This window comes from Topomyia yanbarensis, chromosome 2, assembly GCF_030247195.1.
Source record: "Topomyia yanbarensis strain Yona2022 chromosome 2, ASM3024719v1, whole genome shotgun sequence".
NCBI classification, from domain to species: Eukaryota; Metazoa; Arthropoda; class Insecta; order Diptera; family Culicidae; genus Topomyia; species Topomyia yanbarensis.
This window is the reverse complement of record NC_080671.1, coordinates 48,444,888-48,470,648: the sequence shown is the minus strand read 5'-3', so window position 1 is coordinate 48,470,648 and position 25,761 is coordinate 48,444,888. Positions and strand designations below refer to the sequence as shown.

General features: G+C 37.4%; 1 protein-coding gene across 6 annotated transcripts in view; it reads right to left on the bottom strand.

Moving 5' to 3' along the window:
* Positions 1 to 356: 356 nt before the first annotated feature.
* LOC131684509 (plasmanylethanolamine desaturase 1) overlaps positions 357 to 25,761 on the bottom strand; it is a 63,056-nt gene continuing 37,651 nt past the window's right edge. For 5 of the 6 annotated variants that reach the window (XM_058967456.1, XM_058967451.1, XM_058967454.1 and 2 more), the window contains exons 3-7: positions 16,591 to 16,807; positions 3,894 to 4,105; positions 3,605 to 3,823; positions 3,364 to 3,533; positions 357 to 3,304 (exon numbers count right to left, since the gene is read on the bottom strand). In XM_058967456.1, coding sequence (XP_058823439.1) covers positions 3,214 to 3,304; positions 3,364 to 3,533; positions 3,605 to 3,823; positions 3,894 to 4,105; positions 16,591 to 16,807 — 909 coding nt within the window. In that variant the 3' untranslated portion in view covers positions 357 to 3,213. The remainder of the gene's footprint in view (positions 3,305 to 3,363; positions 3,534 to 3,604; positions 3,824 to 3,893; positions 4,106 to 16,590; positions 16,808 to 25,761) is intronic. The other variant, XM_058967457.1, reaches the window with a different exon arrangement.

Below are 25,761 nucleotides of genomic sequence, written 5' to 3'. Positions count from 1 at the left end.
ATCTATTATATTCAAAATAATGTTTGCGCTTTCCGAACTCAACATGTTTAGCAAAAAATTATACCTTATATGCACTAGGAATAGGTTCAACATAAGAGTGACATAATTATCAAGATGCCGTTGTGAGGTATCCAAACCTCTTTCAATTTAACAGAGCAGGTAAAAACTATCTTCACCAGGTATATTGTTTTTTTGCCTTTAGATATAAAAACATCCTAATGTAATCAAAAAGTATGATAAAATATTTTGTAAACTGTCATCATGTATAAGCTTTTATTATCCATTGGCAAGTCATCAAATTAAAAAAAATCTCAACGTAGTAAGTATTTTTGAACCGGTTCAGGTTTGTTCTCTATGTTATAATCAAACAGGACCGTAGGCATTGGATTGCTTCTTATATGTTATTTGTAAGCGCAATGTTTTGTGTCAACTCTTTTTATTTCGTTCTGTCTTACAATTTAATGTGCATGTTGGCTTTTTCAGGAGGCGCTTTGCGATAAATAGCTCTGGTATGCAGATTCACGTAAATTAAATTAGAAATGGTATTCGCTTTTTTATCAAATAAGCCGTTCTTTCAATCAATATCTCCTTTTCCAAAAAGAAATACACCTATCACACGCGCATAAGACAGTAGCTTCTTTCATTTTTGGCATACCACGTGTGCGCAAAATATAATTTCTTTTTCCACCTTTTTCAATTGAATGCAAATAAATACTCAATTATCATTCTATCTGTAGACTAACATTTTATATCTTTAATACATCCTGGTTTTCTGCCATCATATATGAAATATATTCCAAAAATTCAGTGCATGCAAACTTTAGAAAATATATACTATCTTTGTCAAAATATGTAACTATCAACGTGGTAACCATACTGCTCATATTTGATACAAAAAGTAGTTTTTGTATAGTCGATTCTTTGTGGTTTCTTGGTTCTTTTTCAATGTATTGCAAAGTTTTCCGCTAAAGCAGGCCTTCAACTAGCATTGTAAATTTGTTGTGTGTTAGATAGCAGTAGTTATGCTTTTGATTGTACTGTTATGTTAGTATTTTTTTCTTTCATTATATGTTGATCTGTGTTGCGAGCTGTGGACAAACGGATTTATTTGCTTTTGTTGTGCGAAGTTGTCTTGCTGCACTGCCCTACTGGCTATATGGAACTCATAAGTTTGTGCAACGCAAATTTCTCCGAAAAACAGATGCTGTTTTGTGGTCGTTTCGGCAACACGTGCAGTGCAGAGTAATATACACATTTTAACATTATTCAATGCATTGCAACCGCAAACCTCAAACCATTGCACAGATCACTCTGTCACCCCTTCGATGTCTTATGCGCAATTTATTCTGAAGCAAGTGTTGCATTAACTATTTACCAGTTAAGGGACCGATTTCTTGTGTTTGTCAGTTTCTGTTTTTGTGGTTTTATTTAATGATTCAGAACGATAGCTACCGTCAACCGGGATATCTCCACCATTGAGCGGACTACTTGGAGCATAGATGTTTATAAAGCGTTTTTGATTCAAAGCTTGAAGCCAAATTCATAGGTCTTCTGAATACTAAACTTATTTCAACTGAAAATAATCCAAATACAAAAATATAAAAAATTGTTTGCTCGGATATTTACATTCATTTCACGCGTAGTCTCACAATCGTGTCTTCATTATAAATATCGATATGAATGTTTCGGTCTGGTGGTATCGCGATAAGGATCTAGTGTCATAAACTAGATCATGTATTCTAGCCTCGGCCAGCAAAAGCTCTTAGAGGCAGCATAATAATTGTACTGTATACGCCAAAAATCGTCTGCGTGGTCTGCGCACACAAAAAGACTCACACTATAATTTGGTGATAAGAATTCCGTAATCCAAAATGCTGAAAGATCAGTAATTCGAATTTGACCATTTGACAGATTTTCCTTGCTAAAAATTCAGCAATCGATTTGACAAGTTGACTGCGTAAGGGGCCATTCATACAGTACGTAACGCTTTAGGGAGAGGGGGGGGGGGTATAACAAAATGTGACATTTTGTGACATATGGGGAAGCGGGAGTTAGCTAAAACAAGCTTAGGATCGGGCATAGCGTAGTTGATAAATCGATTGTCTTGTACGAAGCTCACCTGGGCTCGATTCCCAACCCATCGCATAGGTTTAGAGATTTTTCAAATAGAAATTTTTCTAACCCCTAAAAAGAGGTGTTTAAAACCGCTATTATCGAAAAATTTGAATGCTGAACTTTCAGCATTTTGGACAACTCCAAAATCTAAATCACCAAATTTTGGTGTCAACCTCCGCATTGAAATGTAACATCAAAACATTGGCATCAATAGTTTAAATTCTGCCCATCAAGAGTCAACAACCTGATATTGTATGCCCTTGCTCGGTTCAAATTAAACACATCACACGGTAGTACTTCCAACTGCTCTGATACATATGCAAACTTGGGTATTTCACCCCAAACTACCTTTTACAGCAGAACAACAAAACGGACAAGAAGCTTTTGTCAGTGTTCGGCATTGAGGTGCTTGAATGATTAAATGATCCTACGAACTTATGCTACTGAGCAACAAATTTTTCCTCTTTCGGCATGTGCCAGTTGACGTAAACAAGCTGGTACATACAAGTTTTCACGTATGATAAAATTGATGCAATAGTGCAGCTTTGTATGAGGTTTGAAAATAACAAAAACCTTAAATTCTATTTACGGTTCGTCCGGCAAGCCTAGATCGGCAAAGAGGTGTGGAACATTTTCCAGCAAGAATGAATGCTAAATTTCATTTAGTTCCTATCGCTCCACATTCATTTCCAAGCTTGTGAGTGAAGTAAGGCTAGCTATGCTGATTCTCTTAAATTTATCGTATATATGTGCTACTCTAAATACTGCAGCACGCTTTACCGCTCATATCAAATTCTATTACCAAACCAGGTTTTGCTGAATTGATTGGAATATGAAATGTTTTCATTTGAATCAAAATCATCTGTTACTTGTGAATTTTCGTTATATGATCCTGAATAAGCTCTACAGACAAAATTCGTCAAAAACAGCTATCTTATTCTGCTATGTTTCTGATGGAGCGAAGAATGTTCACGATGCCTTTCCGATTTGAATAGATCTACCACTAGGTGTGCCCCAAAAATCCTCTTTCCTAACATAAACGAGCTAAGAAACAAAATGACACATTTTAGTGACTAGAAAATGAACGACTCGTTTCGATCATATCCTCTTTTGGGCCCACTGGAAGTCATCCGCTCGAGGTTTGTGACCGGTGCACGTTTCGATAACCGTCTCCAGTGTCGACCAGAACCTACAAATGACATCCATTATTTTTATGTATGATGCATGAACAATCATCTAAAATTTTACCGAAGCTTTTCCAGCGGCCAGTTGAGCCACCCCGTTGTAATGCAGAAATACGTTTCATGCGGTGCCACATGGTGAATCCGGTGATGTCTCCTCGGCAAAATGATGTGATGATTCTGTAAAAATAGCACCCATTTCGGTAGGTCCCAGTAAGTGTGGGACCATTTATGAATCTGAAAATGCAAAAAAAAACAAAACAAATGAAAACAACTCCGTTAAGCAACGTTTTATACCCTAAGTGAACCTGATTTGTCATTGCGATAAAAATGGAACAGAGAAACAAATAAGCGCTCATCACGTACTCCTGCTGGATTTCCGCGTTGGACCGTGTGAAAAAGTTCCACGCCAATTTCCCGAGTATGGGCAGCGCAACCATAAAGTTATCCCCATTAGTCTCGATGAAATCGTGCCTCGTGATGGACGTCGGATCGATGTGATGCTCGCGGAAGGGGCGGAGAAAGTTCTGCAGAGTTAAATAGAAACAAACACCATCAACCACCTGCACCTAACTTAAGTGCGGTTTTGAGTTATACCTTGCCGAGGATCGGCAAATCCACCGATCCCCACGTGTCTGCCCCCCAGTGCACCAGCCCGGAACCAAAGTCGGCCGTGAGGATGCCGAAAGCGGCTGCTGCCACTATTTTGCTGATTCGCTCGATGCGAAAGTGTTTCAGGATGAGAAACAGATTAATGACCATCAGCGTGATGCAGATGTAGACACACACAATTTCCTGAGTTCGTTTACCTGTTTGAGATGAAAGGATACTATTATTCAAGGGTACTTTATGAAACCGAGCAGTTGTATTTTGGAGTGCCCAATAATGCAATATGTTAACTTCGAAGATCCCTGGTGTAGCCACGGGGAGTGAGATTTGGGTTAAAATAAACTTAAATGAATAATATGATTGGCTGGCAGAGTTGAGCTCATATCTACCATGAATAATAGATAGATATCACATTTTTGCCTTTCTCATATAGAAAGGTTATGTATTCGCTCTAACAATCGCTAAACTAATCCCGGCCCGGAGGGCCGTATGTCATATGCCATTCGACTCAGTACGTCGAGATCGGAAAATGTCTGTGTGCGTATGTGTGTATGTGGAAAAAAATGTCACCTCCGTTTCTCAGAGATGGCTGAACCGATTTGCACAAACTTAGTCTCAAATGAAAGGTACAGCCTTTCCATCCCATGTTATTGATTTTTTTTGTTGATTGGACTTCTGGTTCCGGAGTTACGGTTTGAAGAGTGCGGCCACACAGCAAATTCCCATATAAACATAAATGAAAAATTCTCAAAGGGGGGAGTAAGGAAAAATTTCAAAATTGAATTTATATTTTGACTTTAAAATGCATGAAACGTTGGGATTTGATGTAATCCCGAAAAAAAAAAATTTGATGAAAATTGACTTTTATGACCTTAGTACATTTTTGCCTTTCTCATAGAGAAAGATTGTGCAATCGCTCTAAAAATCGTCAACCTAATTTTTTGGCTTGTATAGGCTTAGGTAGGAGTATGCAGTAAGGGGTTGCTACTTTAAAATTATAACCAGTTTAAAATTTTTTAACGGATCTTCCTCCTTGATTCGCCACTGGTTTCGAGCGATGTTTCAGTGTCCACACACAGTATCTCAAAATCGTGGCTGTCGAACCATTGTATGTACTATGTACAAATCGTACTGAATTTGTAATATACATTTCCACCATTGTATTGAACATAATGAGCCAAGGAATCGTAGTTTGGACAAATGAGAAAGGCTCAATTGCACCACTAGGTGGATAAAAAAAGGTTTTTAGATTCTGACTAATGTCAATTTACATGCATTTTAAAAATCGACAATGATATCTCTCAAGCCCGGAGCACTTGGCGCTGTTTTGAATTTTTTATAGTGTATCTTTCTGATTCACTTAGATCGTGCACACGTTGCATAAAGAGGCAGACTATTAGTAACATCGAGGAGTTTTATTAAAGAGTTTGGTATTCGCCAGCATTCAGTTTGATAAACATAAATGCCTGACGTATGTATGGATAAGTAGGCGATACATCAGAAAATAAACAAAATAAATACGTTCAGGAATCCCGCTCGAATGTGTTAGATATCTTTTAAATTAAACTGTACACCAATTCATTATTCCCTAGCTCTATACTGAGGCCATAATCAAAAGGGAATTTTCGAAATCCTTTGCGAAGGCACCCGATGTAAAGATTGTACGGAATCAAATTACATCACAAGAAAAGGTTTGTCAAATTTCACCCATTCAATCTACAGTTTTCAAACTTTCAGGAAATTAACTAAAACATATTACGTAACTTTTTCAATATTCGTTTTATTTAACTCATAGCCGTATCCAATGGCACACACGTTTCCCCTTTACAATGCTCACAAGATCTTGTACAACGTTTGCACAGTGTGACGAGACAGGACTTAAGTCTAGATCTGAAAGTTGTGCAATATTCTCGCTAGTATTTCTTTCGTGCAAGATAAGGTATTACAGACATTTCCATGGCATTTTAGGATATTTGAACGAGAAATGATTTTCGACAGCTTATTGAAAGGCATAATTCCATTGTTTTGCATAAATTTATCATAAGAACTTCATTCGGTTATTTTCGATTTTTAAGATCGAGAAGCAGAACGAAAAACTGGCAAAAGTTTTGGGTCCCATGAAACCCTTGGTGAAGAAATTTTTGAATTAAATTGGAACGGGGCTTCACAGTTTAAACCCGAAAATTGTATGGAGAACTAGAATGATCATCTTAAATTTTCGCATAAAGTCTCACATAAAATGCTTATTACATCGAAAAAAGAATCTATGCATTTTTTTTTTAGCTGAATCGAACATCATTAAGGGGGTCTAGCGTTTGAATATTGATTTCATAATATTCGAAAAAATTCAAAGGGGGGAGGGAGTACATGAAATGTAGAAAATCGAAAAAAAAAATTCTAAAAATAGTATCTAATCAGCATCTAGCACCAAAACAAACGAAAACCGCTAAAAACTAATTGTAAAAAAAATAGTACCAAGGAAATTAGACGCTAATCAAAAATTTTATTGTTATGTCGTATGATTTAAAAGTGCATGAGCCGTCGAGATCCGATGTCAAAGCAAAAGAGTAAGATTTTCGATTATAGAGGTTTTAACCTTAAGGTCATTCGCCTCTTCAGGTTCGAAAGAACTCTCATGAAAACTTTCTAACCCTATGTGCGGGGTAGGGACTCGACGATTCGAAAAAGAAAAAAAAAAGAAAATAAGTGATGAAAAACCGTAAAAAAGAATGTTTTTGGGCACATTCGAGTTGTAAAAAACCTATTTTAATCCACCTAGCGGTGCAATTGTGCCTTTCTCAATCATGAATCACGAGAATGTGTGCGTTGTTTATATTCATTAAAAGCTTTTAAATACATATATTACATTTTATTATTATACATCACATGACAACTATATACAGGAAAATAAATCATTATTCGAGTTCTAAAATTTTGAAAAAGAAAAAACAGCCACGGTAATATTGAACTGAAAAAAGGTGCAAAATCGGCAAAGTCCCAAAAAGTCGATTTTTATAAAAAAAATTTTTTCGAGATAACATAAAATCTCGACGTTTCATGCATTTTAAAGATGTTTGGCATCAAAAATACGAATTCGATTTCTGAAATTTCATGAGGTCCCCCCTTTGAAAAAAAATTTGAGTTCCGGCTTATATGGGAATTTCATATGTGACCGGACGGTTTAGTCTATATTTCCGGAACCATATAAGCGATCCGTACGAAATTTTATAGACATCTATGGGGATATTATAGCTATCATTTGGGACTAAGTTTGTGAAAATTGGCCCAACCATTTCCGGGAAGCTGATGTGAGTTCGTAAATTTTGAAAGATGGCCGCTTTTCCCGGGCACTTCCGGAACCGTCTATGGTGGCTAATGTAGTCAACGAAAGTTTGGTTGGCCGTCGGTGACCTAGAACAGCAAATTTAAGTTGTTTGAGAGACATTTTAGCGAAATTTTTACCTTTTTTGCTTTCATCGGAGTATCGGTTTGAATCACAATTTGCTATGTGATCGCACGCAACAACCTGTAACTCCGGAACCGGAAGTCGGATCGGGATGAAATTAAATAGCCATTTACGGGAACGCAATACCTTTCATTTGAGGCCAAGTTTAGTCGAATCGGTCTAGCCATCTCCGAGAAACCGATGTGACTGTTATTCTGAATTTAGATACTTCCGCCGGGGCTTCCGGAACCGAGGATGGTGGCCAATGTGGCCAAATAGACTTTGAATGGATGTTAGTGACCTAATACTACAAATCGAAGCAGTTGTGGTCATATTTTGGAAAATTTTTCACCTTTATACATTCATTGCAGAATTTATTAAAATCGTCATTTTCTGCGTGTTCATACTTATCACCCTGTAATTCCGGAACCGGAAGTCGGATCCATTAGAAATTCAATAGCAGCCTATGGGAACGTTGCCCCTTTCATTTGAGACTAAGTTTGTCAAAATCGGTTCAGCCATCTCTGAGAAAAATGAGTGACATTTTTGGTCACATACACACACACATACACACACACATACATACATACACACATACATACACACACACAGACATTTGCCGAACTCGACGAACTGAATCGAATGGTATATGTCACTCGGCCCTCCGGGCCTCCGTTAAAAAATCGGTTTTCAGAGCAATTGCAATACCTTTCTATTGAGAAAGGCAAAAAATCTTCTTTTGGAAAAACTTAAACCATCGAATTTTTCTAACGCACTGTGCTTAGGAGCAGAACAAATCCAAATGATAGCAACCCGTGGTTCCAAATCAATAAATGTGATGATTTTTGAAAAAAAAAACATTGTAACGTACCTTCACGGTTTAAAACAAAAGTTTTGTGAAATTAAAAAAAACTGCATCCTTCAGGTGAAAGATTTCGCCAACTCAAGCGGATTGGAGGGTTCATAGGCTACCTTCCTCCGGAACATAAGAAAAGTATCAAAAATATCCAAGTCCTCAATTTAATCCGCACAATGCATTTGACATCACCTACCAACGCGCAAACAAGCACATGGTGAAAGTGTGGCTTCCCAGATTGTGAAAGTATTCGGATTGTTTAAAATTCAGTAAATATTTCGAGCTATAGAAATATGTCATTCATATTAATCGTCTGATACCACTGTTTCGATCGGAATTTGTGTTGTAGTGATTCATATTAAGACATAACCCCAATAACATGAAATCATATTTTCATATTAAAATGCGTTTTAAGTGAAATATTAAATAAGGATTTCTTATTTTCTGAAAATCATACGATTTGAATCTAAAACCGTGTGCCTAAAACCGTTACAGTAATACCTCGCTATAAAGCAACCTCGATTTAAAGTAATCTCGACATAACGTAACTCGATATAACATAATTTTTACCTCGATATAACGTAACTTCATTTTGACGACCAAATATGGAGAAATGTCAACTCATAATCGATTTCGAAGTTAAAATTGTTTGTACCTGTACCTTGTACCTTTTTGTACCTTTTTGCAAACATCATTGCCCCAAAGATTCATAAGCTCACGGAATGAAATTGTAGCACAAATAGCCATTAGTTTGAATTGCATTTTGAGAAAATTTTGTACTGCAGTAAAGTGTAACTTGCAACTTCATTGTAGTGTATAAATGAGTATCTTCAATTGCTAGCATCATCAAAGGCTATGCAGGCTTAATGTTAAGATAGGCCAAAATAAAGCGTCTAACTGTATACTATCAAAATATAAAGTAATAAAGTGCAACTGTACTAGAGGTATGGTTCCATTGCACAGTGAGCCGGCGATTTCAAAATTCTACATGCAGCTGAATTCTACATGCAGCTGAATTCAGAGTTACTGAAGGAAATTGACTAAAAAAGCAATTGATATTATTGCTTTGGGAACATATCAGCAAATTTGAGTAAAATCCAATAAGAAAGATTGAGTACACCAACTACCTAGATGACGAGACATATATTTTAGGTAACTTTTTAGGTTCTGTGAACAGTTTGGATTTATTAAGAAAAAAATGTTCTGCTTCGTTATAACGCAACTCGATAAAAAGTAACGAAAAAAATTGAGTTGCTTTATATCGAGGTATTACTGTATTAACACAAAAAAATGACCACCAATTCGGCATGCGTGTAGCGATTTTATACAAAAACTTTCCCATTCATTTACATAAATGCAATGTGCAAAAGGTGTTATTTATATGCAACATTTATAAGAATATGAAAATAGGGTTGTCTGTCTAACGTTGTTGTTAAACGTGTAAATCAATAAAAAAAATTGTAAAAGTTGGAATGTTTACTTCAAAAGATCATATCAACCTTTCATTTATTTACAATTCGTAGTGTACAGTAATTGCAATCAACTAGTGTATAAAAATGGATAGACCGATAGATTGTTAATCCAAAAATATTTTCTAAATAATGTTAATACATATAGTTGAGGGATTCCATGAGAAACCAGTTGACCACAAAATATGACCATCGTCGATTCGAACGAAACTTTGAAGTTGTGTTCGGTTTATGAATCTCCATGATTTTCTCTGACAATTGCAATATTTGGATAAAAGAGCAATTTTTCAAAAAGGCGTAAACATTTCTACGTGCATCAATTTCAATTTTTTTTTGTTCGATTACTTTACTTTATACAGCAAAACTTTCTGAGAACGAGTTTCAGGGAATAAATATTTATGTACGAAAAAATATACAATTTAAATATATGTTATGTCACTTTTCACAAAAACAAAAATTTGTGTTAAAAATTTAAATTGCAAAGAACCCATTTTTTGTATTTTTTTATATTTTGTCAACAAAAAATTAAAGGGAAAAGAAACATTTTGAATGTGATTTCATGATGGAGAACTTATCGATAAAAAAGTTTTTCGAACAATAACTTTAGACATGTTTTAAAATATCATACTAATTGACATAGAAAACTATACATTGAAAAAGCTTCTTTTATGTCTGTAAAACGATAAACATTAGACTTTTGACAATTTATGATGGAGTAACGCGAACAGCTTTTAAAAAGAGCATAATTACATGAATTAATTGTTTTTGTTGGAACAAAATTCCAAATATCTCGAAAACTATCACATTTTGGAAGATATTTGTTAAATGAATTTTGATTTAAAATGATACTTAGAATATTATTCTGTAATAAAATTACAGTTTTGTATGTCAATTAGTATGAAATTTAAAAACATGTATAAAGTTATTGTTAGAAAAACTTTTTTGCTGATAATTTCTGCATCATGAAAACACATTCAAAATATTTCTTTTCTCTTTAGGTTTTTTTAACAAAATATATAAAATTAGAGAAAATAGGTTTTTTTGCAATTTGAATTTTTATCATAAATTTTTGCTTTGGTGAATTTTTTTTTCAGTGTATGTTTTTTTCGTGCGCTGGAGTCAAAATAATCTTATTGGCCGTGGAAAATATTTAGTCTTCCATGCCGGTTAAACCTGTAAAGTTTTATCGGAACCTAAGATGGTCGGTCACGATTCTAGAGATTTTCGGACAGATCTTCGTGGAATTCCTCAGTTGAGATTATATTGTTAACACATATAACTTTCGTATAACTTTCGATTCCGTCAATGAAATATTTCCAAATTTACAGGGAACATACTTGAATACTATATCTTTGGAATGCCAACTAACAAATAAGTAGACTAATATTTATTTATTTTTAAAGATCAGACCAAACCTGTGGGTGAATGGTGGTAGCCTTATGTAACATGTCATTAAATTTCAAATCGTCATATCTCTGATTCTCTCAATAGATCATATTGAAATTTACTGAAAAGATGCTTGGATACTGTATCTTTTGAATGCCGTATACCGAATTGATGGTCATTTTTTGTTAATAACTGAATATTAATTCCTTTCAGCATTTGAAAAAAATCCTGCGAAAAAATCATTTGACCCGCAAACCTTATTTTGAGCCACCTTAATGACTAGTTAAACCAATTTCAAATAAAGGTAAAACAGGAAAACCAACATTTCTTGTAAAATAAATTATTTTGCATTCATGACAAAAGAATTCTTTTTGAGCCACTCTAATGAGTAACAAAGGTTGATTTGCATCATTATTACTAACCCTAATGCCAAAAAAACAAATTAGAAAACTTTTAATACCTGATTTTTTAGGAAAGAACGTCACCATTATTGAGTATTTTGAATACTTTAACTGCGTTTTTCTCGAAACCTCATTTATTGCGGTAGCAGGAAGTATAACTCGAACAAGTGATTTTCTATCGTTCAGAAATTTTCACAGCGCATTCAAAATTAAAAAAAATCCTACGTACATCGGTTTCTGTCGTTCTAAGGTATCGAAAAAAACTTTTGTTTTTGGCTCTAGGTCGAAGATTACGGGAGATAGATATCCGGTTATGGACCCTTTCCTATAGAACTCGCCTGCGGGAAAATACTGTCCAACTGTGTTTATTAAGTATTTTCTGCCATCTTGCGTAGAAAATGCTTAATATTTTTTTTGTCGGCACATCAGAACTTGTATTATACATCCTATTTTACGGGATCTCGATTCATATTTACATTGTGTCAAGTAAAATTTCCAAAACATTCCAATTTTTTCGTGGTCTTCAGTGGTGTACTGCCTATTTATGCATAAGAGTCCCATATTGAAAAGCAGCAAGCCGTGAAGAACTCTGTTCAAGATTTACATTTTCATTGAGCCTTCTGGATGGGACAACCATGTTTTGGTATTTTTTTCGATATTTTCTAAACAAACCTGGTAATCTTTTTTGTACATTATGATTCAGTGGTGATACAGAATACAATCTCATTTTCGACAAAAATCCTTATGGGACTCTTATGCTTCTATGGGCAGTGTAACTTCTGAATAAAATTTTGCAATCTTGGTATGAAAAAATAATGAATTTTTTTAATCTTTGTAAATCCGCTACATATGTTAACTCTAAATGGGGTGGCCTATAAGCAGTGGCGCATCCAGGGGGAGGGTTCGAACCTCTCCAGAAAATTTTGAATCCCTCCCGAATTTTTTTTGTCTTGATCCGCCCCTGCCAACAAGATCGAAAAAATCGAGTTTTTTTGCTTATACCAATAGATAAATCGAAGAATATATCACAATAATCGTTCATATAGTCTTTTTAAGATTCTAACAAACAATATTATCAGAAAACCGGTTTTAACCATTTCGTTAAAATCATACCAAAAATACATATTTTTTAGAAAACCTCGAAAAAAAGTTATGGAAAATCAAATCTTTGCTCTTCAATTAATTTCAACCAGAACGAGATGCACATTTCCCGCCAAACAGGTATTACAATAACGAAATAGTCCTTGGTTCCGCCATTTTGTCAAATTTTTCAAGACAAATTTTCAATCTAGTTTTTCAAATGTGTTTACAAATATACATGCATTTTCAAATTGCCAAGACTTTTCGTTTACTATCGAAAAATTACGAAAACAAGTTTCTTTTTTCTCCTAAAGCAGTCTACCCCTGTGTGCCAATTGATTTAGGACACTTTCTTAACATAAACTACCCAAGCAAACGAACGAATGGGATAGTCATATTTTAGAAGAAACCGATAAATTAATCTTCCAAAAATTTGGTGTAGTTTCATGCAAAAGAAAAAAAGATATCCTCAAAAATAATCCTCAAGAGGACAGTATTCGAAGGAGTTTCTTGTGGACGAGTTTATAATTACTTGATTCCACTTACTTGGAGTGATTTATTTCACTTCTCGATTTCCGAGAAATGATCCAGGTCGATCTGAGGATCATAAGTTAGAATGTTAGCTGTCAGAAGGTTCTGGTAAATGAAAACTCGCACACTGATTAGTGATCAAGACACAATCAAATAATTTGTTTATTTCGAGCGGTGGTAGATAGAAAATGAAGTGCAAGATATGTCCTGATATCAACCTTTTTCGTTTTTTTGAAATAAAATCCGGCTGGTATTTTAAAACAGACCATTACTATATTGAACAGTAAATAACAAGCTATAACTTTGAAAGCGTACAAGATAGACAATTGATGACTTCAGCAAAGTTATTTGCAAGAGCGAGAACTACAAATTTGCTGAAGACATCATCTCAATATAATCACTAATCACACTTAATGAAAATATCTAACTTATAGGGGGATTAATCTGTGAACACATAATTACAAAAGAAAGAGCAGATTAAATCCAATAAACTCTACGAAGATGGTATTGACCTCAAATTAACCGTTTTGGCGTTAATAGTCAATATCATGTTTTTGGTCTTAGGGAACCTCTAAGAATCCGTCGTCCGTATTTAATGTTAAATATCACTTTTGCTAATAGTTCAAGACACTATAGTTTGTTCGAAAGGTATTCGTATAGGCGGTCTGAAGGTATAAAAAGTTATCTATGTTGTCAATTTCGAGAGTTGATTTACAAAGACCGCAAAAAACAACTTTTTTACACATTCAAACTTCCATATCTTGGAAACTAAACATCAGAATCAAAAACAAATTTATGCCGTTCTGTAAGGATGTTAAGTTTTTCATTTGCAATTGGTTTGGATAATATCGGTTTATCCATTGCTGAAAAACACGAATAAGAGTTTGTCCATTACATACACACACAACAACACACACACGCACAGACATTGTCTCAAATCGTCGAGCGAAATCTTGAAAGTTTGAACGTTTCTTTTATAAGAAATGTAAAAAGTAGGTTTTCCCATACAAATTTCCATATGAATTTCAAACGCAGCGCGCTACGCCGGGTCATAACCGAAATTTCGCACAGTTTTTTGGGACCATAAATGGAAACAAAAAAAAACTTTGTGCTGATAAAAACGATCATTTGTCTCCACCATAGTGACCACACTTATTCTGATTTGTTCTTTCTAGGTTGTACGAAACTATACATACAGGTTGATTTACACTAGGTGGAAATATCGCTTGGGATTTGAATACTGCAACGTAACTATTGCATTCCGTAACGAGCCTTAAACTAACGTAGTATCGGAATATATACATTTAGTTAAGAAAAAAATCAGTTCTGTTCCCGAAAAACTCCACGTGCATAGCTCTGTGGCTATATTAAACATAAAACATTTACTTCAATAAAAACAGGTGAAGGTACACAAAACCTTGAGGTCAATTTTTTATCAAATATTTATGATCAAACTATAATTTAGCAGTTCAAATAGATCCAATCACTTGCGACCACTCCAACCAAAAGCCGACATTTGAGGCTTCAATGAAATTAATCAATTCACAACATAACCCTAGAAAACACAATAGCTCGATGCCACATGCCACAGGTCGACAGGAATGGAATTGTGCCGTGGCACTGACCGAGAACCATAGTGCGAACGTACTGTTGATGTTGATGAATAGCGACGATAATGACTCGACCATTCTACTGAGGATAATGTAATTGTTAGCAAAATCACCTAATTGCCAGTAACAGGCATTTCCTTTGTTCCCACATTACCACTTGTTTTCCGATGGAATAATTATATCGGTTGAAAATATTTTCAAATAAAGAGTACGTGTAAATAATACGTGAGCCAGATCGGACTCACCGCAGTGGCAACGAGTGGAAAGTCCACTTCCGGCGTCGTTTTTTTTTTGCGGTATGCAAATGGGTTTTTTGCACGCTGTGTAATATTTGACTGACCTGTGGCTAGATGTTACGAAACATTCAAAAGAAAACGATTGAATACGAAACAATGATAATGTGGTTAATTATTGTGTCAATAGCTATACCTACCAAAAATGATGATCGGAAGACATGAAAATTATGGTTCGAGTCACTATCGCCATGCTCAACATTGTACAGTTACTGGATACTTCATACAAAAAATAGATCCACGAAAGTGTGAACTCACACCGACAGTACCATCATTATAAACCACCGTATGGCTCCATCAATTCTGGCGCTGTAGCCGCATGGTTGTTTTCAAGCCTACAGAGAATAAGCATCAATATCGAGTAAAACGATAACATTCCTTCCGTATTTGAAATTCAGCTTACAACATGTTGCAACATACCTTCCAACCGATAGATATACATATAATATACAAGTGCAATCTCACTTTTGCCAACAAGACAATGCTACACCTCTGAAAACCTTCCTGTTATCGGGGTAGGTACACGACGATTCGAAGCAATGGCGAAAGCGAACGCCGACAACAACGGTGACGCCATTCTGACCCGATGGCACGAGATTCATGAGAATGTTATTTATGGTACACTTATTTATGACGACTACCGGATTACCTAAATAGTAGAAGGTGACTACGATGGTATGCACGACGTTGTCGGAGTTATGTGCCGAAAGAAAGTGGAAGCAAAATACATTCTTCGTAGTCGCGTGGGCGAGGCAGAACATCTACTTGTAGACGGCTGGGGTATTATTAATACTGTTTGGCAAACTCAAGTTCAAAAGGTGAGCCGGAGAAACTTATTTCTGGCACGTCGTTGGAAGGTAACTAGAGCATAGCTATAGTAGTGGAACAACGAAATGAATTAAATATTTTTCGCTTTGTTTTGACTTGGGAAAAATAGGTGCGGAATCGTATGCCGTCACCAATCCATTTTTTATCGTATGGAGGCAAAATCTATGAAACCTAATGACGAAAATTAATATTTGATATTCGGTAGTGGAATTCGAACAGATCGTTTGATTTAAAGAAGCACTCATAAAGATTGATTGAAATTTAAGCCTCTCTAAAGCATTACCCAAACGACAGTTTACTCGCAATGGCAAACATTGCGGAATTAGAGTAAATTAAATTTCATCACATACAGTGGGAAACCGCTAAAATCTACTGTAAACCCACCGCGGTACATGTGACGACGAAGTGAAAAAGCGCCATTGCTAAATTGCTTCATAATTACGGTCTGACCGGTCAGGCTAGCCTGACCGTCTGCCGGTTTGAATTCGGGCAGACTCGTGTCCCGTAATTCCAGTACAACACAAAACCCAGATCCTGTTGTTGAGCTCACGTGCTCTCCTACATAAATACATGCCTGCACATATCAGACCATTGTGGCAGACCACACCAGCGACTGCTGGCGCCCCGCTGTGTGTTTGCCTGGACTGTAACTGTAATCGCGACAATTACATCGATTCAGAATGACCGCCCGGAATACAACATATCCACAGGCACACACAACCTAAGTGTAGGCAGATGAAAACCACAATGATGATAACTGCAGTCCGCCCAGCCAGAACCACTTACCACTACTGTACAGTTTCGCTAGCTCCTGCGCTCCTTTGTGCTGTGGACCCCATCGCGGACGTTTGTGGAGGCCGGCATGTCCGTCGATATACCGTCCATCGGTCCCGGCGGACTCGCAGCCAATCGTCTCTCCATTTGCGTGAATTGTGTTGGAATTCGGATCATCCTCTAACATAGAATTCTCCAGTATCTCCCGGTCTGTTTTGACAGGTGTCTGCTGAAATGGGCGAGAGAAAATTTACAATTAATTTCTGGGTAGGGGGTGGTCTACACGAATTTTAGCGACTAATATTTCGAACGATATGTTCGAATTATTTTTCAGACTAATCCCCTCGATTTCTCTATTTTCAGTTGAAAGATCAACAAGGAAAATATTTCTTAAGGCCAATAGAAGCATGACAGAAAACCTGTGAGTTTCAGTACTTTGCAAGTGCTTTGGGCATGAACTAGAACGGAATTAATCAATTTTGTATAACGACAATAATCAAATAAACATGTATTTTACATGCGCATTACTATAAAATTACACTTACCAACAATTAATACGAACGTCATTGCGAAGTAGAACAATCTGATTTATGAATTTCAACTTCATGTAAAATTAAAATCAAAGGTAATACTGTGGCATATTTAATGTTCTTATATATCATAGTGAAGAGACGCAAATTTACAAAAAAAGTCTATTAATACATCTATTTCTTATTGTTGCGAGACAACAATCTTTCATGGATCGACAAATTGTTATGAATTATTTTAAACTGCGTAAAAAACTAGATATCGTACGATCGACATGGACTCATACCATGGAGATCAGCTACAACAAATAACAACAAAAATTCATTTAATAAAATTGATCATAGAATACTTCTGAGCAAGCTGTCTAATCTCGGCATTTCTTCACAATTTGTGTCTTTGTTGGAGTCATATCTTGCCGAAAGAATTCTGCTAGTTGAATTCGATAACAACTTCTTCCATATAGAAAGGTTAAGCAATCACTCCAAACATCGAACTTTAAGCAGAGGCCCGGAGGGCCAAGTCTCAGTTCGAAGAGATCAGAAAATGTCTGCGTGTATGTGTGTATATGTGAATGTGGCAAATAATGTCACCTCTGTTTCTCGTAGATGGTTGGACCGATTTGCACAAACTTCGTCTAAAATGAAAGGTACAACCTTCCTATCTGCTATTGAATTTTTTTGTTGGTCGGATCTCAGTTCCCGGAGTTACGAGTTGAAGAGTTCGGACGCACAGCAAACCCTCATATAAACTGGTACAATCGTGTTGGCCAAAATGATGCAATACATATTAAAATAAATGCAACATTATTTAGATTAGCGGGTCGGGTCTAAATCACTAATGACCAACCTAAGTATATTTGACCTCATTGGCCGACTATGACGGTTCTTGGTGCTCCCGGGGAAATAGACATATTTTTAAGTGAATGTCTCAACTATCTCTCAGTGAATTCATAACTGATTTTCACAAACTTGATTTCAAATGAAAGATGTGACACTTCCATTAACTGCTATTGGATTCAGCGGACTGTTGGCTCCAGAGTTATAGGTTGGCTAATACGGTCACACAAGAATTTCCCCATATAAACAGTTACAAACAAATATAAGGGGTATTCGAGTCTGTTTCCAGCCACCAACGACACTGGTCACGTTCAAAGCAGCTCCCCGTCGCGTTCGCGCACGCTAAGCTATTGAAACCCTATACAAATAAAGCACCGTTATTGTTATAGTGAGTATTGTATGCATTTTCTCTGTCGAGATGTCTCAGCCTGAGTACGATGAGTTCACATTGAAGCGTTGTTTCACAGAGGTCACTGACTTCAAGATATGTGGTTTTCGCCCACCCGTGCGGGAAGTGGAGCGTTTGTTACAGGAGAAAATGTGTATTGGCAGATATGATTTTAGACTCGTACAATTCCATCATGTTCGCCATGTGGTACTGGTGCAGTTCAGTGGTCGTGTCCAAGGATGCAAAATGCCTACCTTTTCTGCAGCTGTAATTTTTCTGCCTACATTCTCATTTCTCTCTCGACGCTGCTGCCGTTCGCTATTGCAGGACGCCCAGCGCTGTACGGCAGTCTGTAAGCAAAGCAGTAACATGACAAAGAAATACTGCCCCCAGTACAGCCACCAGACGCGAGCGGTACAGCTTCTCTTTTCTTATTTTACACTTTTTAATATTTTTAATCTATTCAATATTTTCAATCACAAACGACGACAATAAATGCAGAACCCTGGGCTTGGGTGATGAGCCTAATGGGCGCGTACTCTTGCTTGGTCGATAAGAGTGGGAGATCTGAGCGAGTGCTGGTTCATTGATCTCTGAATCTCATGACTAATAATCATTCGATCGAGTGTTTTGGCGGACGGCTGATATGGATGTTTCTACTTTCAAATGGGGGAACATGCTGGTTCGGTTGTTCGGGGACTCATTTAATCTTGAGCATAGTGATCGTGTCATTCGATTCGGATCGATGGACTGTCATCTATAAGAGATGATCAGACTGAAGGTGGGTGTTTTTATCTCTTAAATCGCTCTGTCGCTCTGGCTCGTGAAGATGGCGAGTAACACTCGTTTATAGCGAATCGGATTCGCTGTTTTCAGAAACAGAGATGACAATCTCTTATGGGTGGAACCTTCTCTTAAACATACTGTTCAGCCAGTAGTTAATGCTCAACTAGATCAACTTAATAAACTGAAACACGTAGTTTTTGAAGAAATCCAATCCACGTGAACCACATCACCAAACACCTAAAAGTAGTTTAGATGCATGTAATATCTATTTCTGTGTTATCTATTATCTTATCTATTCTATTATCTATTAATATCTATTTCTTTATCCCTCTCGCAGGAGGATTGACGGTATTGTAAACATCATCAAGCGACAATAGACTCAATAGAATTATCTAAATATAAGGACCCTTCGCTCTTTTTGGTTTCTATTTGCACCAAGTGCTACTACTAGAGGTTAATTAGTTCTTATGTTAATAATCCACCATTATGACGCAAGGTTTTATTTATATAAGAAGCCCGCTCAATATGTTGATTACAATACGCCTTGATAGTGGTGTATAGATGAGGCCGGGAGGGCTGATAGGAGCCTTTTTTCTGTTCTTTACCTTTCTTCTATTCACCCGCTCATAAACAACAATCAACTAGTAACAAATAGATAATTGATAAAGGATGTGCTATGTGTGGTGGTTGGCTATTCAAGTATTAGTAGTGTTTGAAGTACTAATGTATGTCTTTCATGTGATGATCATAACTTTAGCTGTATCGTGTACCTGTCTAATCTATTGCGTCTCTCATATATTGTCTTTTATCTCTTCTTTTCGAATCCTATACTGCCATTCTACTCCCGCCTTCAGCTGGGTCAGCAAAGATGGTGATAGTGAACGTCTTAACACTTATACATTCTCAAACGCGGTCTCAAGCGGGAACCTACAAAAATGCCCTCGCGCGCTCGATTACGAATCGGTCACGTCCGGAGGTCTACCCTTGATCCCAGAAGCCTGGGTCCATGCCTTCAGCTGGACCAATTGGGCAAATACGCTCATACCTATTGGGCGGCACGTCTCATGGCGACATGACCGGGAACCTTATCGATATAAGGGATCCCACTCTCTGCCAGAATTCTGGCCGCACACCGAAAATTTAATATCAGACTCACGGTTCGCGCGACCATTCAAGAACACACAACACACGCAAATATGTTACAAAATCACGTCAGCGTACAAACGTTAGAACCCCTCGCGATTTTCCAAACAACCTACGCCCACCAACTCGCAAGCATGATTATGCCCCGGTGATAAGGTTAACGTCTTAGCGCTCATAAACTTACCAACGCGATCTCAAGCGTTAATCTACAAACTCCAGCGTTCGCGCCATCATGAATCGGGATCGTCCGCAAGTCTCTATCCTCGGTACCAACAGTCTAGGTCCATGTCAATTTAAAAAGAAATAAATAAAATTGAAAAATTAAAAAAATCGCTCCCATATCCACTAGACAAAACGTTCCATGGCGACATGACCGGGAACTCTAGTGATATGGGATAACTCACTCCCTGTCAGAATGTGATCCGTACACCGAACTAAATATCAGAATGACGGTCCGCGAATATATCAATGGCCGCAGGGTTTCAAAATCGAATTTGTACACGCGAAGTCACATACACGCGAGCACACGCGACAAACACGTCAACATACGAATGCTTAAGCCCTTCGCGATCATCTACGCACACCTATGCCCGCGATCGCGCAAACTTGATAACACTCCGGTAATTATGTGACCGTTTTAGTACTTACGAAGTTACGAACGCGAACCCGCTAACGCGCGCCATCATGAATCGGTCACGTCCGGAAATCTTTAGCCTTCATTCTATTAATTTAGGTCCATACATTCAGTTGGACCAATCAAAAAAATAAAGCTCATATCCACTAGACCACACACTCTACGGCGACATCGCCGGGAACTCGTGATATGGAAGATCTCACTTTCATTTAGCATTTGAGCCGTACACCAAATATAAAGTATTAAATTCACGGTCCGCGCACGATTATCCAAAGAACACACGCGAATATGCGAAATGCACACGGTTATAAAATAGATTTTATACACGCGAAGTTACATACACGTTAGCACACGCGACATACAAACGCACACGCGATCGAACACGCTAACGTACAAATGCTCGAACCCTTCGCGATGATACATGCGATCGCGAGTCCCTACGTCCGCACATACCTGAACCGTACAATGAATATCACATTCAGAATCACGGCCCGCTACAATTGGCCTAATGCAGTGTTTTAGTGGGCGACATTGCCTGTCTCGTCTGCAAATTGTAGTATGTGATTCTGACGGGGAGCCCTTCCGAGAACCTAGCTCTACAGCTCCAGTAGGACAACTCTCGAAAAAAAAGGAAAAAAAATATTGTTGTAAAATAAATGACATGTAATATTATACGAGCGAAGGTATAAGGTCGTATGCTTTTTGATGCTCCCATTGAGTGCATCGAATTCAACTTAATTGTCAATCAAATTTTTGATTCAAGCCTTGTATGTTTACATTCGCGTTAATTTGCATGTCGTTTAAATTTCATTATTTTTTGGTGTGTGTGTGTGTGTGTGTGTGTGTGTGTGTGTGTGTATGTGTATATGTGTGTATATGTATATATCAATGTTTAAAAAACTAGGAGTGGGTAATGTCCGGGACATAACCGCGGTGTTGACGTAGGACTAAACTTGGGCATATCATATGACATCCATGGATAATTTGAGCCAATGCACTTTTTGAATGAATGTTTACTGGAAATTTCATGTCAAACCAAACAAAACCTTCGGGTTTGTAGATTAATTTGATAAACATTTGCTTATATGAATCACTGGTACATGTACAGAAGAATTGACAGGCGCAAACTCAATCCAATTTATTGAATGGAACTTTATAATTCAATTCTTTCTCCATTATGTTTTCATCCTAATAAGAACGGTTTGCAGATAACTATTTTTGGTGATACCAGACGAGAATCCTTTCTAACGATTCGAACCTTGCCCGAATTCGCTTCTGCTGCGTACATACACGAACATTTCCCTTTCGCAGCTCACATCGAATGAGCATTGTATATCGCAATGCGATCTCTTTTATAAACTTCTTAGTGCAGATGGAAGTCCATCCTTTTGTGCGACAAATGGAAATATTTTCATCATTCTTTTTGGTGTGGCTTTCGCTTAGTAGCAGGGTTGCCACATTCACTAATGTTCTTGAAAGATTTGCAAAAACCACCAATCAAAGCAGGCTAATTAATGCTTTTACAAAATCTATCAAAATTTACGGTAAAATCTACGAAATCTACTACACAATTGTTTTGATTATTTTCCAACGAATCGCGCAAAAATCCGTTTGTTCCGTACAGCACAGCGCAAATAATTGACGTTGGAAAACAAATCGGCAACTTCAGCTGCCAAACACTTAGACACGATCGAAGCATTTTTCCGTCAATGTCACTTTTCTGACTCAAATTTTGGTAGGTATTTTCTTGCTTCCGTCCAATTGGTTAGTTTATTAGTTTTATCGTACATTTTTCGGATATTATTATAGAAAATAACTAACCCGATAAGAGGGAAGTTATTTTCCAAAGCACTAAATGGAAATTTCAATTGTAATTCTTCTGAGAACGATTATGTGGTCCTAATAAGAACCGTTTGTTGTGAATATTATTTCGCCGTTTCCCGCTCGGTATGATGATTATTCGCTTGGTATGGATAGCGCACAGATTGGTATCTTCCAACAAACTAACCAGGCAGGCCTCGCTGGCTTCTTAGAGGGCCATTACGGCTGAGCTCCGGAAGAGTAGATCGGTTTTGAAATGCTGTGCAATCTCACGAACCAGGCACTGGAAGAGCAGCTTGCGAATTAGTAACTCTGTCCACTTCTGAGAGCGATGAATTTCACGCAGGGCGACGACAGTTCTTGGTTGGCAGCGATAAGGCAGTAGCTATGATTTAGTTGGTAGTCCAAATGCAGCTTCTCGTTGAGCAGCACACGTACGTGTGTTCTGCTCTGTGGCTTAGACACGTCTGGCTTTAAGAAAAACTGTGACACCCATATTTATAGGTTCTAGCATTAATGTTGATTCGCATTAAAAGTAGTTTTTGAACTTTTTAAACAAGTTTTACATAGCAAACAAGGTATCAATAGCAAGCGTTGAACGTTTTCCTTTCGATTTATGAAACAATATTAGTAATTCCTTTAGTAGGAGAAAAGTTATTAAGGTTCAAAGTGTACGTAACGCATCCGTTTTGAAAATTTTGAAATGACACCCAGTATAGTAAAGAAAGACGTAAGTCCTACGTCAAAATGGTTGCATTATACACGGGATTGTTTTGTAGTGCACACATATAATCTATTAATGTGAAAAACTGATACTTCTGGATAGAAGTCAGATCTTCCTCCAATTACAGCCCCTTGAAGATCTCCAATGGAACAACTTACACAAGTCCAACATGCAGTGACACCAGACTAAGAGAAACGAAAGCGCTGAAGAAAACACGAAGTCTATCGGTTCTTTTTAGTAATTCCTCTTTTCTTTCTTAAATAAGCAGGAATTCAAGAAATATGGATGAGAGTCAAAGGAGACATAAATGGGAGATAGAAATGAAGGTAGAAAACTGCAAAAATGGTAAGTTTTCTAGTACACATATGTTATGTTATATACACAAATTGAACCAATATACTAAATACGCGTCGATTTCCAGCTTAAATGGAATCGAAAGTCTTACTGTAACGTTACAATCCAATTGATACAAACATTACAGTAAGGCGGGGCTAGTTGATAGAACGATGACCTCGGAACATGTCTGGCGCTGTACACGAAATGGGTCATCGGAAAGTAAATTGAGCTAACACCTTCCTAAATCCGTGAACCAAGTTATTTGCATGAATGTTTAAATACATGCAAACATCTTTTTTCTGTAAATCACTACCAGCTAGTGGGAGATAGGATGGTTAACACACACACACACACACACAAACGACGACAATAAATGCGGTTCGTTTACGCCACGACCGGCTTCAACGCTTTCGTGTGCGGGCCTCTCCCTTTGACTACGTAGAGAAAAGTGTACAAAGCGAGAGAACAAACTTTACTACGCCACACAGTCGCCATGCAGTCGACGTTAAACTACTTGATATGTCTTTTGGCACACCTGATAGTGCAATTCGCAGATTCATGTCGCAATATGGCGAAGTGGTTTCCATTAAGACTGACGTTTGGAGGAATTTCTTCCCCAGCATTCCCAACGGTGTTCGGATGGTAAGAATGCGACTAAAACGTCCCATACCTTCCTTTGTGACCCTGGAACATGGCACCCTCTATGCACAGTCCACCCTGTGCACATATGGCCATCAAAATGCCACGTGTCAGTTTTGTGAACAATCTGCACATTATGGAAAACCGTGCGTGGAAACCCATAAGAAGAAAACATCACCTACAACCAACAAAACCATCCAGACTTCAACGCCCGCAGCTACAACACAATCAATTGTCCTACCAGTAGTGACGGTTAAACAACAAACAAATATTCAATCCACAACGACTACATCTAGTACTCCAGTGGCGCCAATCAAAATGCAGTCAACAAGGATGAAATCTGCACGTCCGCAGCCAGCAAAACGAAGAAGCATAACAAAACAATCGACCAAAACCTTCAAGACAGCAGCAACGATGATACTATGGACGAAAGCGATGATCAAGATAGCACAGTGAATGACCCTCAGACGTTGTCAGACGACGCCGGACATGCTCCACTGCCTAGGAAACGAATCTCCGCTCGCAAAGGTGAATTGCGTGCGAAGGGGTCAATGGATTCACATTAAAATGTTATTTTTTATTATTTATTGTCCTGTGAATATATAAAAGACCCACGGCTTCTTTAAGCTCACGTAACGAGCCGTGTCAAATAAACGATTTGAAAAAAAAGATGGGTGGATGTCGTGACTACTCGTTTGACTTGAAATTCAAATCGAATGATACTCAATGAAATATGTGCGAATGTTTCAAATTATTCTTTATAATAATTATAGTGGTTCTGAAAAGAACCTTTTTTGTTGGCGTCTGCGTTGACGCGCTGGATTCGAAGCTCGGTGAGACATTCTTTCATGAAATGTACAAATTTCTTATTTTCTTGCTTCCGAAATGTCAATGTTAAAATCTCTCGAAACAACCATCGGAATCTTTTTCCTAGCGTACGAAAATGAATCAAGCTTAGCGAAAACCTAGGGGTGGGTAACGTCCGGGACATAACCGCGATGATCATATTCATCAAATTCTGCTGGTATCTCTTTCAAATGGCTAAATTTACGCATTAAGTTTGATTCACCGGGCTCAGCGAAAATTTGCTGGGGATTTGAATACTATCCCGTTCGGTAATCTATTCAGTACAACAATTTTATTACCGAGTTCTCCGCATTGAATACAGATATCTAACAAAAAGAGTTGATAGTTTGAGGTAAATTTCTGCCGATAAAAGTTAAGGAATGCTAACTAGTTCAGTAATTCAAAATTTAAATTTTGCGAATTACTAGTAAAAGGATTTTTTAAGGTTATACAGAAAACTTTTAAACAAAATAATTGTCCTACGTCACCATCCCGGTTATTA